Raw genomic sequence first — 16742 nt, forward strand, 5'->3', positions numbered from 1 at the left:
GCAAACGTACCACAGATACTACAACTGTACTACAAAGACTACAACTATACTGCAAACGTACCACAGATACTACAACTGAACTACAAAGACTCCAACTGTACTACACAGCTACTACAACTTTACTACAACTGTACTACAAAGACTACAACTATACCACACATATACTACACCTTTACTACAACTGTACTACAAAGACTACAACTATAGTACAACTGTACCACACATATACTACACCTTTACTACAACTGTACTACATCGACTCCAACTGTACTACAACTTTACTACAACTATACCACACAGATACTACAAAGACTACAACTGAACCACACAGATACTACAACTATACTACAAAGACTACAACTGTACTACACAGATACTACAACTGTATTACAAAGACTACAACTGTACTACATAGACTACAACGGAACTACAACTGTACCACACAGATACTACAACTGTACTACAAAGACTACAACTGTACTACATAGACTACAACGGAACTACAACTGTACCACACAGATACTACAACTGTACTACAAAGACTACAACTGAACCACACAGATACTACAACTCTATTAAATAATAAATACATTTATATATTATAGAAATATAATGTATTTCTTTATTTAATTTAAATGTAATTCATTGTGTTTGTTGTTGTTATTTCATTGTCTGTTTTCTTTAATAAATATATTAAGTTATTTAAGTTAAATTATTTTAAATGATATTTTGGTATGTAAAGTCTTTCCATGAACGCTTAGCTAACAAGCCGACTTGTAAATGATCCACCAGGACACTCAGAGGGGGGAAGTCGCTGCAGGTCAGAGGTCATCCTACCTGTACATCTGTGACATCACGCGGCTGACAGGAAGTGGTCATCATGGTGGCCGTGGTGAGCTCGGTGAGCTCCATCAAAGCTCTGTGGGAGACGAGGATCAGCAGGATCCAGGATGACGAAGACGAGCAGAGGAGGAAGAAGACCAGGGGCGGGGCCACCGGGAGGTCAGACTCCACCTCCTCTACTGAGAGCTCATTCTATTGGTTCAAGCGGTTGTAAAAAACTTGTGCAACATTCTTGTGAAATCCTCTTATTTTCAGCAGATTTCTGTGTTTGTTGAGCGAACAGCAGCTCTTTAAGACATACAAATGTAGTAAAATGTAACATTCCTGCACATTATTATTATTAGTGCTATTATCTCTGTCAGGGAGATTATGAGACTGGAACGCCCCTCTGGTGGATTTAGAGTTAGCAGAACCTCCTTTCTTATGTTGTTTACATTCAATTAAATTCAGTGCCCAGAATCACAAATCACAACCTCCCATTAGAGGGCTTTATAATTTGTACACATACGACATCCCTGAAAACAAAAACAGAAAAACACCTTTCAGGGTAAAAAAGGTAAGAAACCTTCAGTAGAGCAACAGAGGAGGATCCCTCTCCCCGGATGGACAGATGAATAGATGTCATGTGACCAGATGAAGTTAGAGTTACATAAACACATTACATGAATATGACAGAAATTATGAATAATGAGTAGTAGGCATGGACCACGATCCAGACCTCCACAATCCATGAAACGGAAGGAGGTAGAGAGAGGCGGGGGGCATGGCAGGAGGCAGGGCCAAGGAGGCAGGAGGCCGGGCCCATGAAGCAGGAGGCATGGCCAAGGGGTCAGGGCCAATCAGGCAGGAGGCCAAGCCCAGGCCAGGGCCAAGGGGCAGGAGGCAGGAAGCAGGGGCAAGGAGACAGGGGGCAGGGAACTGGAGCCAGGGCCGGCTCCAGACACAGCCAGGTCTAATCGACCCTATGAGGTGAGAAACCTCAAAGACTCCGGGAAAGAAGTAGAGTTAATAAGGTGCAATGGAGAGATGTAAGTTCATCCATAAGTAGAGAGAGAAGAGTAGATAGGTGATCAGTGTATCCTAAAACACCCCCCAGCAGCCTATAGCAGCATATCTAGGGGCTGGACCAGGGCAAACCTGGTTCAGCTTTAACTATAAGCACTATCAAAGAGGAAAGTCTTAAGTCTACTCTTAAATGAGGTGACTGTGTCATGTTGTTTTTATGGTTCAGTTTGAGTCCTGGTCTGTCATGTTTCATTCAATTCAGTTTATATAGCCCAATATCACAAATTTGCCTCAGAGGTTCATGTGGTTCATGTCCTAGTTCAGACTGAGTTCTGGTCTGTCTCGTTAGTCAAGTTTCATGTGGTTCATGTTCTGGTTCACTCTTAGTCCTGGTCTGTCATGTTTCCTGTGGTTAATGTCCTGGTTCAGACTGAGTGTTGGGGTTTGGGAGGACCGGGCAATTCTGGCTCGGCTTAAACAGAAGCTGCAGACAGAAGATGGACGGCTCATCCTCCGAATCGAACAGGAGGAGTGGAAGGTAACACCCCCCACAGGGGAAGTGGACTGTGCAAGATGGACTTGATGTTACATCATCGTCATATCTTAATTTTTCTCTCCCTCATCCAGACATTGCCGGCCTGTCTGGTCCAGCTCAGTCAGGTCCATGAGTGGCATATTCACCGGACCGGACTGCAGAAGATCCCTCACTTCATCAACAGCTTCCAGAACCTTTTGGTTCTAGATTTGTCCCGCAACGGGGTCACAGAGATCCCCAAACAGATCGGTCAGTACAGACCCAACTTCTACCAAAGAACATTATTTAATTCTTACTGTAACACATATTTGAGGGTTGTAGACCTATTTCATGTCCTGTAGTTCCGGTTTGCACTTTTGTGTCCTGGCTCTGGTCTTAGGGAAGCTGACTCAGCTCAGAGAGCTCCTGCTGAGCTACAACAGAATCCAGTTTGTTCCTGAAGAACTGAGCAGCTGTGAGAGTCTGGAGAGACTGGAGCTGGCCATGAACAGGGATCTGATCCAGCTACCAGATCAGGTACCATGCACTACCTCATTAAGGTTCCAAAGAACCAGGTCCTGTAGACCCGGAGTTAAGAACCCACTTTGTTCCACCTGATTTGAGGTCTGTCCTCTGAACCACAGTTGAGGAACCTGAAGAAGCTTCAGCACCTGGACTTGTCCATGAACGACTTCACCTACATACCGGACTGCGTGGTTGGGCTGCCAGCGATCCAGTGGCTTGACATGGGAGGAAACCGACTCCAGCACTTACCTGAAGACATAAACAGGTGGGTGAAAGAAAGATCTGATGCCCAGCCCCTATCTGCCTCAGCCAATGAACATTGATATTTATTTGTCCTCAGGATGGAGACGCTGCACACTCTGTGGCTACAGAGAAACCAACTGGAGAAACTTCCAGAAAACATCAGCAGGATGAAGAGTCTGGACACGCTGGTCCTTAGCAGCAACAGACTCACAGGCATCCCCCCACTGATGGAGGACATGTCCAACCTCAGGTCTCTTTTTCTGTCTTTACATTACATTACATGTCATTTAGCTGACGCTTTTATCCAAAGCGAAACTTACAATAAGTGCATTAAACCATGAGTCTAAACTCAGAACAACAAGAATCAAGCACAATTTCTTCAATAACGTTAAACTATAGAGTGTTATCAGTAAGAGACATTTAAGGGCTACTAAAGTGTTAAACTACAAAGTGTTATCGGTGAGGGACATTTAAGTGCTACTAGAGTGCTACTACGGCTCTACCTTCCCTATTCAAGGTATAGTCAAAAAAGATGTGTTTTTAGTTTGCGCCGGAAGATGTAGAGACTTTCTGCTGTCCTGATGTCAATGGGAAGCTCGTTCCACCAATGAGGAGCCAGCACAGCAAACATTACATTACATTACATGTCATTTAGCTGACTCTTTTATCCAAAGCGACTTACAATAAGTGCATTAAACCGTGAGTCCAAACTCAGAACAACAAGAATCAAGCAAGTACAATTTCTTCAATAAAGTTAAACTACAAAGTACTATCCGTAAGTGCCATTTAAGTGCTACTGAAGTGCTATCGGTAAGGGACATTTAAGTGCTACTACGGCATTTAAGTGCTACCTATTCAAGGTATAGTCGAAAGAGATGTGTTTTTAGTTTGCGCCGGAAGATGTAGAGACTTTCTGCTGTCCTGATGTCAATGGGGAGCTCGTTCCACCAATGAGGAGCCAGCACAGCAAACAGTCGTGATTTAACTCGAAGTGAAGGAGCTACAAGCAGATTGGCAGAAGCCGAGCGAAATGAACGGGCTGGGGTGTACGGTTTGACCATGTCCTGGATGTAGACTGGACCCGATCTGTTCGCAGCACGGTACGCAAGTACCAATGTTTTGAAGCGGATGCGGGCGGCCACCGGTAACCAGTGAAGGTCGCGGAGGAGCGGAGTAGTGTGGGTAAATTTCGGTCGGTTGAAGACCAGTCGAGCAGCTGCATTCTGGATGAGCTGTAGAGGTCGAATGGCATTAGCAGGTAGACCTGCCAAGAGGGAGTTGCAATAGTCCAGCCGTGAGATGACCAGAGCCTGGACCAGAACCTGTGCCGCCTTCTGAGTGAGAAGGGGTCGTATTCTCCTGATGTTGTAAAGCATGTACCTACAGGAGCGTGTTATTGCGGCAATGTTGGCAGTCAGGGAGAGTTGACTGTCGAGCGTCACTCCGAGGTTCCTGGCAGTCGGAGTCGGAACCAGCACTGAGTTGTTGAAGTTAATAGTTAGGTCGTGGGTGGGAGAGCCTTTTCCTGGAAGGAGGAGAAGTTCAGTCTTGTCCGGGTTAATTTTCAGGTGGTGTGCGGACATCCACTGAGAGATGTCGGTCAGACAGGCAGAGATTCGTGCTGCTACCCGTGCTTCAGATTGGGGAAACGAGAGGATCAGTTGGGTGTCGTCAGCATAGCTGTGGTAGGTGAAGCCATGCGAGCGAATGACAGAGCCAAGAGAGTTGGTGTACAGAGAGAAGAGAAGAGGACCAAGGACTGAACCCTGAGGGACCCCGGTAGTCAGAGGACAAGGCTCAGACACAGATCCTCTCCAGGTTACCCGGTAAGAGCGGTCGGTGAGATAGGATGAGAAGAGTGAGAGCGCGGTGCCTGAGATACCCAGGTCCACAGTCGTGATTTTGTTGAGTGTTTAGCTCGAAGTGAAGGAGCTACAAGCCGATTGGCAGAAGCCGAGCAAAGTGAACAAGCTGGGGTGTACGGTTTGACAATGTCCTGGATGTAGACCGGACCCGATCTGTTCACAGCACGGTATGCATGTACCAATGTTTTGAAGCGGATGCTGCAGCCACCGGTAACCAGTGAAGGTCGCGGAGGAGCGGAGGATTGTGGGTAAATTTAGGAGGTTAAAGACCAGTCGAGCAGCTGCATTCTGGATGAGCTGTAGAGGTCGGATGGCATTAGCAGGTAGACCTGCCAGGAGGGAGTTGCAATAGACTAGCTGTGAGATGACCAGAGCCTGGACCAGAACCTGTGTCGCCTTCTGAGTGAGAAGAGGTCGTATTCTCCTGATGTTGTACAGCATGTACCTACAGGAGCGTGTTGTTGCGGTAATGTTGGCAGTCAGGGAGAGTTGACTGTCGAGTGTCACACCGAGGTTCCTGGCAGTCGGAGCCAGCACTGAGTTGTTGAAGTTAATAGTCAGGTCGTGGGTGGGAGAGCCTTTTCCTGGAAGGAGGAGAAGTTCAGTCTTGTCCGGGTTAATTTTTCAGGTGGTGTGCGGACATCCACTGAGAGATGTCGGTCAGACATCCACTGAGAGATGTCAGTCAGACATCCACTGAGAGATGTCGGTCAGACAGGCAGAGATTCGTGCTGCTACCTGTGTTTTGGATTGGGGAAACGAGAGGATCAGTTGGGTGTCGTCAGCATAGCTGTGGTAGGTGAAGCCGTGCGAGCAAATGACAGAGCCGAGAAAGTTGGTGTACAGAGAGAAGAGAAGAGGACCAAGGACTGAGCCCTGAGGGACCCCAGTAGTCAGAGGACAAGGCTCAGACACAGATCCTCTCCAGGTTACCCGGTAAGAGCGGTCGGTGAGGTAGGATGAGAAGAGTGATAGCGCGGTGCCTGAGATACCAGGTCCTGGAGGGAGGACATGAGGATCTGGTGGTTCACTGTGTCAAAGGCAGCGGAAAGGTCTAGAAGGATAAGGACAGAGGAGAGAGAGGCTGCTCTAGCAGTGTGAAGCTGCTCAGAGACAGCAAGGAGGGCAGTCTCTGTTGAGTGGCCTGCCTTAAATCTGGACTGGTGGGGGTCTAGAAGGTTGTTACTGTGGAGAAAGGAGGAGACTTGGTTAAAGATAGCTCACTCTAGAGTTTTGGAAAGGAAAGGGAGGAGAGAAACAGGTCTGTAGTTGTTGACTTCAGGTTTGTAGTTGTTGACTTCAGATGGGTCGAGAGTGGGTTTCTTCAGGAGAGGGTTGACTCCGCCTCCTTCAGAGAGTTAGGGAAACAGCCGGTTGAGAGGGAGGTGTTAATAAGATGGGTGAGAAAGGGAAGAAGGTCAGGAGCAATAGACTGGAGAATGTGAGACGGGATGGGGTCAAGGGGGCAGGTGGTTGGGGGGTCAGAGGTTACCAAGGTAAGAACTTGATTAGGAGACCGGGGGATAAAAGAGGAAAACAAGGGGGAAGAAGGTGAAGTTACTGGAGGTGTAGTTATGGAAGATGGATTAGTAAATGAAGAGCATATGTCGTCTATCTTTTTTGTAAAGTAGTCAACAAAGTGGCTTGGTAGAAGGGTGGAGGGAGGGGGGGGACCAGGGGGGTCAAGGAGGTTGGCAAAAATTGAGAAGAGCTTTTTGGGGTTAGAAAAAGAGGATTCGATTCTGGATTGGTAGAACAGACTTTTGGCTGCAGAGATGGACGCAGAAAAGGAGGAGAGAAGAGATTGATAGGCAAGCAGGTCGCTGGTGTGTTTGGATTTTCGCCATTTCCTTTCCGATGCTCGCATAGTGCCTCACTTGAGGACCTTTAGAGTCGGAAGAGGACTTGAGGACCTTTAGAGTCGTAAGAGGACAGAGAGAATCAAGAGAGGAAGACAGCGTAGAGAGGAGAGTGTCAGTGGCAAAGTTAGGCTGCATGAGTGAGAAGGAATCGGTTGAAAGGAGGGCTGACAGAACAGAGGAGGCCAGAGAGGGTGAGAGGGTGCGGATGAAGTGGAGTTACAGTGAGGTTAGATGTGGAGCAGTTTCTGGTGATAATATAGTCAAGGTGGTTGCCAGTTTTGTGAGTAGGAGGGGAAGGACTGAGAGAGGGAGCAAAGGAAGACAGTAAGAGTAGCAGGTCACATGACTTCTCTGTCTGGATGTTAAAGTCACCCAGAAGGATGAGCGGGGGGCCGTTTTCTGGGAAGTTTGATAGGAGGACGTCTAGTTCTTCCAAGAAGTCTCCCAAGGAGCCAGGAGGACGGTAGAGAACGACAATGGTTAGATGAACCGGATGAGTAACCGTCACTGCATGAAACTCAAAAGACAGTGGGGTAAATGGAAGCGGGTAGAGAGCAAAACTCCATTTGGGTGAGATGAGTAGACCTGTGCCACCACCCCGACCAGAGGGTCTGGGTGTGTGGATGAAGGTGAAGGAGAGAGCAGCAGGGGTTGATGTGTTGTCTGGTGTGATCCAAGTCTCAGTGAGAGCCAGGAAGTCCAGCGATTGCTTGATAGCGAAGCCAGAGATGAAGTCCGCCTTGCGGTTAGCTGACTGGCAGTTCCAGAGGCCCCCTGTGACGAGGTGCTGGGTCTGTGTGGAGCGGGTGGGGTAAATAAGAGAGGAGGGATTTTGATGCATATGTGACCGAGTCCGCAGTCGATAGTATCTACGAGTAGATGTGCACACAGTTATGGAAAGAAAACACATTATCACAGAGAAATGTTTATACTCAGCCGCCCTCAGCCACCACCGAAGACTCCAAAGAAAAACTCCTAGGTCTTTATCTTCCGAGTCTTGACTCCCACGAAAGACTCCTAGGTCGTTATCCTCCGAGTCTTGACTCCAACGAAAGACTCCTAGGTCTTTATCCTCCGAGTCTTCATATGAGGAGGCTTCAGCTGAAGCTACAAGCCCCAACCCGGTTATACACCTGAGTTGGCGGTAATTGGTTACAGCTGTGATGAGCCCGCCCACAGGTCGTTGAAGGAATTGCCCACTTATCGATCGATACTGGTAAGAGTCGGCACTCAGGCAGGGGATACCTTTCCACCAGTGAAGTCTCAGTTTGCTAGAATGTGAAATTCTTGCCAAACTGATTAAGGACAAAGATCAGTTTACCTCAAGGTAAAAAGTAGAATAAAGTTTAGTCACTAGTAGATTTGGATTACAGAGCAAATACTTCAGTCCTAGCTGGTTTGGTTGACTTTTCAGACACTTGTGTAAAAAAGCAAGAAATCGTAGCTCAAAATGTTCAAATTAGAAAGACAGTACAGACTAGCATTCTAGTATAACTAAATACAGCAGATACAGTAGTAATATAGCAGAGAAACCTCTTTAAAGAATATACTCAGCAAGATACAGGAAGTCCCAGAAATCAGTGGACTCAGATGCACTGTCTTCAAGTCAGTCTGTCCATCTTTCAATTCAGTTTATTTTATATAGCCCAATATCACAAATTTGTCTCAGAGGGCTTTACAATCTGTACACATACGACTTCAGGTCATTCTGTCCATCTTCGGGTTAGCCTGTCTTCAGGTCAGAAAGTATGTCTTCAGGTCAGTCAGTATGTCTTTAGGTCAGTCAGTCTTCAGGTCAGTCTGTCTTCAGGTCAGTCTGTCTTTAGGTCAGTCAGTCTTCAGGTCAGTCAGTCTTCAGGTCAGTCTGTCTTCAGGTCAGTATGTCTTCAGGTCAGTCTGTCTTTAGGTCAGTCAGTCTTCAGGTCAGTCTGTCTTTAGGTCAGTCTGTCTTTAGGTCAGTCAGTCTTCAGGTCAGTATGTCTTCAGGTCAGTCAGTCTTCAGGTCAGTATGTCTTTAGGTCAGTCTGTCTTCAGGTCAGTCAGTCTTCAGGTCAGTCAGTCTTCAGGTCAGTCTGTCTTTAGGTCAGTATGTCTTCAGGTCAGTCAGTCTTCAGGTCAGTATGTCTTCAGGTCAGTCAGTCTTCAGGTCAGTATGTCTTTAGGTCAGTATGTCTTCAGGTCAGTCAGTCTTCAGGTCAGTCTGTCTTTAGGTCAGTATGTCTTCAGGTCAGTCAGTCTTCAGGTCAATCTGTCTTCAGGTCAGTCTGTCTTTAGGTCAGTATGTCTTCAGGTCAGTCAGTCTTCAGGTCAGTCTGTCTTCAGGTCAGTCAGTCTTCAGGTCAGTCTGTCTTCATGTCAGTCTGTCTTCATGTCAGTCTGTCTTTAGGTCAGTATGTCTTCAGGTCAGTCAGTCTTCAGGTCAGTCTGTCTTCAGGTCAGTATGTCTTCAGGTCAGTCAGTCTTCATGTCAGTCTGTCTTTAGGTCAGTATGTCTTCAGGTCAGTCAGTCTTCAGGTCAGTATGTCTTTAGGTCAGTATGTCTTCAGGTCAGTCTGTCTTCATGTCAGTCTGTCTTTAGGTCAGTATGTCTTCAGGTCAGTCAGTCTTCAGGTCAGTCTGTCTTTAGGTCAGTATGTCTTCAGGTCAGTATGTCTTGTAGCGTCACAGGTTGTCCCTAGGGCAAGCTAGGGTGGGGCAGTGCACGAGAGGCTGGAAAAGAGACCCACACAGACGTTTATAAAGTAAAAAGGGTGGGTTTATTCTTCCAGCACCAGCACCACAGAGGGCTCCATTAAATTTAAACAATCAAAAAATGTCAGTCCATCAACTCAAAGCATCCCGGAGGAGAAATTCAGTTTATTTGATATAGCCCAATATCACAAATTTGCCTCAGAGGGCTTTACAATCTGTACACATGCAAATTCGGGTCATTCTGTCCATCTTCGGGTCAGTCAGTCTGTATTCAGGTCAGTCTGTCTTCAGGTTAGTCAGTATTCAGGTCAGTAAGTCTGTCTTCAGGTCAGTCAGTCTTCAGGTCAGTCTACGGTCTATCAGACGTTTGTTTCTTTTGAAGCAGGTTTGTGAACTTCCGGGCCAACCCTCTGTCTCTGGACGTGACGCTGCCCTGCAGGAAGAAGAAGGAGGACGAAGACGAAGACGAAGACGACGACGACGACAGAGAGATGTTTGGACGAGAGTTCATGCAGGTCTACATCCAGGAGGCCAGAAAGAGAGCTCAACATCAAAGAACCAAGGGTTTACCTGAGAATCTTTAAGTAACAATGATAATCTTCACCTTTTGTTCATCGTTTGTTTGATACTTGAAATAAAAACATTAATTTCTAACTTCAAACTTCAAGGTTCTTAAATCGAGTTCAATTATTAAGACATGTTTACACATTGAAAACATTTATTACAAAATCAACCAGTCAAACACATTTTCATTCCAATCCAAAATAAAAATCCTTTTGTTGAACCTGCGGTGTGTAGTTTGTGTCTCTGTGTGTAGTTTGTGTCTGTAGTTTGTGTCTCTGTGTGTAGTTTGTGTCTCTCTGTGTGTAGTTTGTGTCTCTCTGTGTGTAGTTTGTGTCTGTAGTTTGTGTCTCTGTGTAGTTGGTGTCTCTGTGTGTAGTTTGTGTCTGTAGTTTGTGTCTCTGTGTGTAGTTTGTGTCTCTGTGTAAAGTTTGTGTCTCTGGAGCTTCTCTGTGTTTAGTTTGTGTCTCTGTGTGTATTTTGTGTCTCTGGAGCTTCACTGTGTGTAGTTTGTGTCTCTGTGTTTAGTTTGTCTCTGTGTGTAGTTTGTCTCTCTGTGTGTAGTTTGTGTCTCTGTGTGTAGTTTGTGTCTCTGTGTGTAGTTTGTGTCTCTCTGTGTGTAGTTTGTCTCTCTGTGTGTAGTTTGTGTCTCTCTGTGTGTAGTTTGTGTCTCTGTGTGTAGTTTGTGTGTCTCTGTGTGTAGTTTGTCTCTCTGTGTGTAGTTTGTGTCTCTGTGTGTAGTTTGTGTCTCTCTGTGTAGTTTGTGTCTCTGTGTGTAGTTTGTGTCTCTCTGTGTGTAGTTTGTCTCTGTGTGTAGTTTGTGTCTCTGTGTGTAGTTTGTGTCTCTCTGTGTGTAGTTTGTGTCTCTGTGTGTAGTTTTTGTCTCTCTGTGTGTAGTTTGTGTCTCTCTGTGTGTAGTTTGTGTCTCTGTGTGTAGTTTGTGTCTCTCTGTGTGTAGTTTGTGTCTCTGTGTGTAGTTTGTGTCTCTCTGTGTGTAGTTTGTCTCTCTGTGTGTAGTTTGTGTCTATGTGTGTAGTTTGTCTCTCTGTGTGTAGTTTGTGTCTCTCTGTGTGAAGGTTGTGTCTCTCTGTGTGTAGTTTGTCTCTCTGTGTGTAGTTTGTGTCTCTGTGTGTAGTTTGTCTCTCTGTGTGTAGTTTGTGTCTCTGTGTTTAGTTTGTCTCTCTGTGTGTAGTTTGTGTCTCTGTGTGTAGTTTGTCTCTCTGTGTGAAGGTTGTGTCTCTCTGTGTGTAGTTTGTCTCTCTGTGTTTAGTTTGTGTCTCTGTGTGTAGTTTGTGTCTGTGTGTAGTTTGTCTCTCTGTGTGTAGTTTGTCTCTCTGTGTGTAGTTTGTCTCTCTGTGGTTAGTTTGTGTCTCTGTGTGTAGTTTGTCTCTGTGTGTAGTTTGTGTCTCTCTGTGTGTAGTGTGTCTCTCTGTGTGTAGTTTGTCTCTCTGTGTGTAGTTTGTGTCTCTGTGTGTAGTTTGTGTCTCTCTGTGTGTAGTTTGTCTCTCTGTGTGTAGTTTGTGTCTCTGTGTGTAGTTTGTCTCTCTGTGGTTAGTTTGTGTCTCTGTGTGTAGTTTGTGTCTCTCTGTGTGTAGTTTGTGTCTCTGTGTGTAGTTTGTGTCTCTCTGTGTGTAGTTGGTCTCTCTGTGTGTAGTTTGTGTCTCTGTGTGTAGTTTGTGTCTCTCTGTGTGTAGTTTGTGTCTCTGTGTGTAGTTTGTCTCTCTGTGTGTAGTTTGTGTCTCTCTGTGTGTAGTTTGTCTCTCTGTGGTTAGTTTGTGTCTCTGTGTGTAGTTTGTCTCTCTGTGTGTAGTTTGTGTCTCTCTGTGTGTAGTTTGTCTCTGTGTGTAGGTTGTGTCTCTCTGTGTGTAGTTTGTCTCTGTGTGTAGTTTGTCTCTCTCTGTGTGTAGTTTGTCTCTCTGTGTGTAGTTTGTGTCTCTGTGTGTAGTTTGTGTCTCTCTGTGTGTAGTGTGTCTCTCTGTGTGTAGTTTGTCTCTGTGTGTAGTTTGTCTCTCTGTGTGTAGTTTGTGTCTCTGTGTGTAGTTTGTGTCTCTCTGTGTGTAGTTTGTCTCTCTGTGTGTAGTTTGTCTCTCTGTGTGTAGTTTGTGTCTCTGTGTGTAGTTTGTGTCTCTGTGTGTAGTTTGTGTCTCTCTGTGTGTAGTTTGTGTCTCTCTGTGTGTAGTTTGTCTCTCTGTGTGTAGTTTGTGTCTCTGTGTGTAGTTTGTGTCTCTCTGTGTGTAGTTTGTGTCTCTGTGTGTAGTTTGTCTCTCTGTGTGTAGTTTGTCTCTCTGTGTGTAGTTTGTCTCTCTGTGTGTAGTTTGTGTCTCTCTGTGTGTAGTTTGTGTCTCTCTGTGTGTAGTTTGTCTCTCTGTGTGTAGTTTGTGTCTCTGTGTGTAGTTTGTGTCTCTGTGTGTAGTTTGTCTCTCTGTGTGTAGTTTGTGTCTCTGTGTGTAGTTTGTGTCTCTCTGTGTGTAGTTTGTGTCTCTGTGTGTAGTTTGTCTCTCTGTGTGTAGTTTGTGTCTCTCTGTGTGTAGTTTGTGTCTCTCTGTGTGTAGTTTGTCTCTCTGTGTGTAGTTTGTGTCTCTGTGTGTAGTTTGTGTCTCTCTGTGTGTAGTTTGTGTCTCTCTGTGTGTAGTTTGTGTCTCTGTGTGTGTAGTTTGTCTCTCTGTGTGTAGTTTGTGTCTCTCTGTGTGTAGTTTGTCTCTCTGTGTGTAGTTTGTGTCTCTCTGTGTGTAGTTTGTGTCTCTCTGTGTGTAGTTTGTGTCTCTCTGTGTGTAGTTTGTGTCTCTCTGTGTGTAGTTTGTGTCTCTCTGTGTGTAGTTTGTGTCTCTCTGTGTGTAGTTTGTCTCTCTGTGTGTAGTTTGTGTCTCTCTGTGTGTAGTTTGTGTCTCTGTGTGTAGTTTGTGTCTCTGTGTGTAGTTTGTGTCTCTGTGTGTAGTTTGTCTCTCTGTGTGTAGTTTGTCTCTCTGTGTGTAGTTTGTCTCTCTGTGTGTAGTTTGTCTCTCTGTGTGTAGTTTGTCTCTCTGTGTGTAGTTTGTGTCTCTGTGTGTAGTTTGTGTCTCTGTGTGTAGTTTGTCTCTGTGTGTAGTTTGTGTCTCTGTGTGTAGTTTGTGTCTCTCTGTGTGTAGTTTGTGTCTCTGTGTGTAGTTTGTCTCTGTGTGTAGTTTGTCTCTCTGTGTGTAGTTTGTGTCTCTGTGTGTAGTTTGTCTCTCTGTGTGTAGTTTGTGTCTCTGTGTGTAGTTTGTGTCTCTCTGTGTGTAGTTTGTCTCTCTGTGTGTAGTTTGTGTCTCTGTGTGTAGTTTGTGTCTCTGTGTGTGTAGTTTGTCTCTCTGTGTGTAGTTTGTGTCTCTCTGTGTGTAGTTTGTGTCTCTGTGTGTAGTTTGTGTCTCTCTGTGTGTAGTTTGTGTCTCTCTGTGTGTAGTTTGTGTCTCTCTGTGTGTAGTTTGTGCCTCTGTGTGTGTAGTTTGTCTCTCTGTGTGTAGTTTGTGTCTCTCTGTGTGTAGTTTGTCTCTGTGTGTAGTTTGTCTCTCTGTGTGTAGTTTGTGTCTCTCTGTGTGTAGTTTGTGTCTCTGTGTGTAGTTTGTGTCTCTCTGTGTGTAGTTTGTGTCTCTCTGTGTGTAGTTTGTGTCTCTGTGTGTAGTTTGTGTCTCTCTGTGTGTAGTTTGTGTCTCTCTGTGTGTAGTTTGTCTCTCTGTGTGTAGTTTGTCTCTCTGTGTGTAGTTTGTGTCTCTCTGTGTGTAGTTTGTGTCTCTCTGTGTGTAGTTTGTGTCTCTCTGTGTGTAGTTTGTGTCTCTGTGTGTAGTTTGTGTCTCTGTGTGTAGTTTGTGTCTCTCTGTGTGTAGTTTGTCTCTCTGTGTGTAGTTTGTGTCTCTGTGTGTAGTTTGTGTCTCTCTGTGTGTAGTTTGTGTCTCTGTGTGTAGTTTGTGTCTCTCTGTGTGTAGTTTGTGTCTCTCTGTGTGTAGTTTGTGTCTCTCTGTGTGTAGTTTGTGACTCTGTGTGTGTAGTTTGTCTCTCTGTGTGTAGTTTGTGTCTCTGTGTGTAGTTTGTCTCTCTGTGTGTAGTTTGTCTCTGTGTGTAGTTTGTCTCTCTGTGTGTAGTTTGTGTCTCTGTGTGTAGTTTGTCTCTCTGTGTGTAGTTTGTCTCTGTGTGTAGTTTGTGTCTCTCTGTGTGTAGTTTGTGTCTCTGTGTGTAGTTTGTGTCTCTCTGTGTGTAGTTTGTCTCTCTGTGTGTAGTTTGTGTCTCTGTGTGTGTAGTTTGTCTCTCTGTGTGTAGTTTGTGTCTCTCTGTGTGTAGTTTGTGTCTCTCTGTGTGTAGTTTGTGTCTCTCTGTGTGTAGTTTGTCTCTCTGTGTGTAGTTTGTGTCTCTGTGGTTAGTTTGAGGGCACGGCGGTCAGCAGCACGTTCTCCAGGGTCACCTCTCGGTCTACGTAACACGTCAACTTGCTGAGGAATCCGTTGGTCTCCAGGAAGTGAAGTCTGCCGCCATCAATCAGCCGTTTGCAGAGACGACCGAGCTGCTCGCGCTCCTCCAACGACAGGAAGCTGCCGAGGAAGAAGACTCTGAAACTGACTCGTGAACTAGAGAAGAGGACTCTGAAACTCTGAAACTGACTCGTGAACTAGAGAAGAGGACTCTGAAACTGACTCGTGAACTAGAGAAGAGGACTCTGAAACTCTGAAACTGACTCGTGAACTAGAAACTGACTCGTGAACTAGAGAAGAGGACTCTGAAACTGAAACTGACTCGTGAACTAGAGAAGAGGACTCTGAAACTGACTCGTGAACTAGAGAAGAGGACTCTGAAACTGAAACTGACTCGTGAACTAGAGAAGAGGACTCTGAAACTGGCTCATGAAAGAAGACTCTGAAACTGACTCGTGAACTAGAGAAGAAGACTCTGAAACTGAAACTGGATCGTGAACTAGAGAAGAGGACTCTGAAACTGACTTGTGAACTAGAAACTGACTCATGAACTAGAGAAGAGGACTCTCAAACTGAAACTGACTCATGAACTAGAGAAGAGGACTCTCAAACTGAAACTGACTCATGAACTAGAGAAGAGGACTCTGAAACTGACTCGTGAACTAGAAAAGAGGACTCTCAAACTGAAACTGACTCGTGAACTAGAGAAGATCTCAAATGAAGAAATGTTTACCCGCTGACTGCGTCCGTCTTCTCCGCCGGTTCGTGCTCTTCATCGTCTCTTCCCTGATTGGTCCCGGCCCGAGATGCAGGGCCCCGATTGGCCGGTCCACACGTGGCCCAGCTGGACATCCGACAGAAAGCTGAGAACTCTGCCGCTCCAAGCCCTTTCTGCAGGAAGAACTGCTGCCCGACATAGTGACGCCACTCGCAGCGATGGTGGCAGCACAGCGCCACCGCCAGGCCCAGCACCGGACCGGGACCAGAGTCTGGACCAGGACTAGATTCTGGAGTTTTGAGGCGTTTTCGTGGTGGCTGGACCTCCTTTCTGAGTCCTGGTGTTTCCAACAGACAGCGCAGAGCGAGATCTGAGATCAGAGACAGACCAGCTGAGTCAACAGCCTCTTTCCTGGAAGCCAATCAGAGTAAGGGATGGCTCTCACCTGTCGCTGCTCCACACAGGTGTTTTCCAACTCCAACCAGCGGAAGCTTCTTCTGTGTGAGCAGCTGCACTTTACCTGGAGACACGAGAGTCAGAAGACTCAAAGTAGAACCACACAGAGTCTCCAGATGGTGGTCTCTTACTTAAATCCAGATGCTGAATGTCGACCTGCAGCCTTTCAAACTCAACTCCAGTATCCTGATGTTTCCCATCCACCTGAACCAGATGAGACCAGAGCAGACCAGATCAGAGCTGATTGACTTCATAAAACATGAAAGAGTGGATTATGGCACCCTCTGCTGGTCCACTTCAGGAATCTAGACTAATGAGGTTTTTCTTGCCTTGAAGCGGGTGCTGCAGCGCTCCACCAGCAGAAGCTGCAGGTCCTTACAGGTCTTCACATGGTCTCTGGTCTTCAGGGCTTCGTGGATCCAGTGAGATAGTTTCCCACGACCTGCTCCGAACTCCACGAAGCACCGCCCCCTTCCCAGCAGCCCCAGCGCCTCCAGGTGACCTAAGAGAGAGGACTGGACACACCTGACAGGTGAGAGCGAGACGACAACTGAGGCTCTGCCTCCTCACCCGTTCAAGGTCACAGTCCTGGGTCCGGAACCAGGATCAGGATTTGTGGTTAACTCTGGGTTTCAGTCCTACGTCTTAATGGTAGATCACCAACTGATGCTGCACACCGTGGAGATGTATTTACCATCAATGTACCAAGCTCTGATTGGTCGGTAGGCGGAGCTTATATACGAGTTGATCTCTTATCTCTAACATGGTCGTAGGACTGAAACCCAGAGTTAACCACAAGTCCTGCTCCTGGTTCAGGACTCTTAAACAGGACTCTGACTCCAGAGGACGCAGGACGGTCTTTCTGCAGCTGGAACAGCAGCGAACTTGATGACATCACCACGTCAGCTGTTCTTGCTCATGAGTTTACTCCAATTATTCACTGTAAATTATTTTTACAGTCAAACTAAATATGACAACCCTGCTTTTTTCGTTTTCCTTTAAAATATAATTATTTTATTTTGAATTGTGTGTGGGGGTTTG

General features: G+C 46.0%; 2 protein-coding genes across 6 annotated transcripts in view; one reads left to right on the forward strand and one right to left on the reverse strand.

Moving 5' to 3' along the window:
* Nucleotides 1–880: 880 nt before the first annotated feature.
* On the forward strand, nt 881–10135 carry lrrc39 (leucine rich repeat containing 39). Its single transcript, XM_034530164.1, has 7 exons — nt 881–1002; nt 2278–2386; nt 2476–2632; nt 2763–2899; nt 3007–3152; nt 3228–3380; nt 9934–10135. The coding sequence occupies exons 1-7, from the start codon at nt 881–883 to the stop codon at nt 10130–10132; spliced, it is 1023 nt and encodes a 340-aa protein (XP_034386055.1). The 3' UTR covers nt 10133–10135.
* Nucleotides 9691–16742, reverse strand: part of trmt13 (tRNA methyltransferase 13 homolog) — a 10815-nt gene continuing 3763 nt past the window's right edge. The window contains exons 7-12 of one of the 5 annotated variants that reach the window (XM_034530161.1): nt 16031–16216; nt 15833–15905; nt 15691–15765; nt 15261–15582; nt 14521–14647; nt 9691–9981 (exon numbers count right to left, since the gene is read on the reverse strand). In XM_034530161.1, coding sequence (XP_034386052.1) covers nt 9898–9981; nt 14521–14647; nt 15261–15582; nt 15691–15765; nt 15833–15905; nt 16031–16216 — 867 coding nt within the window. In that variant the 3' untranslated portion in view covers nt 9691–9897. Of the gene's footprint in view, nt 9982–10040; nt 10127–13959; nt 14648–15260; nt 15616–15690; nt 15766–15832; nt 15906–16030; nt 16217–16742 lie in introns of those variants that run through there. The other 4 variants (XM_034530159.1, XM_034530163.1, XM_034530162.1 and 1 more) reach the window with 4 other exon arrangements.

The sequence above is a fragment of the Cyclopterus lumpus genome, chromosome 4, assembly GCF_009769545.1.
Source record: "Cyclopterus lumpus isolate fCycLum1 chromosome 4, fCycLum1.pri, whole genome shotgun sequence".
Taxonomy (NCBI): domain Eukaryota; kingdom Metazoa; phylum Chordata; class Actinopteri; order Perciformes; family Cyclopteridae; genus Cyclopterus; species Cyclopterus lumpus.

Bases quoted from the DNA above. Each gene is read 5' to 3' on its own strand.
- lrrc39 (XM_034530164.1), top strand. From the start codon at position 881: ATGGTGGCCGTGGTGAGCTCGGTGAGCTCCATCAAAGCTCTGTGGGAG. The intron at 3,153-3,227 runs GTGGGTGAAAGA...ATTTGTCCTCAG, and splicing joins TTACCTGAAGACATAAACAG to GATGGAGACGCTGCACACTC. The intron at 3,381-9,933 runs GTCTCTTTTTCT...CTTTTGAAGCAG, and splicing joins GAGGACATGTCCAACCTCAG to GTTTGTGAACTTCCGGGCCA.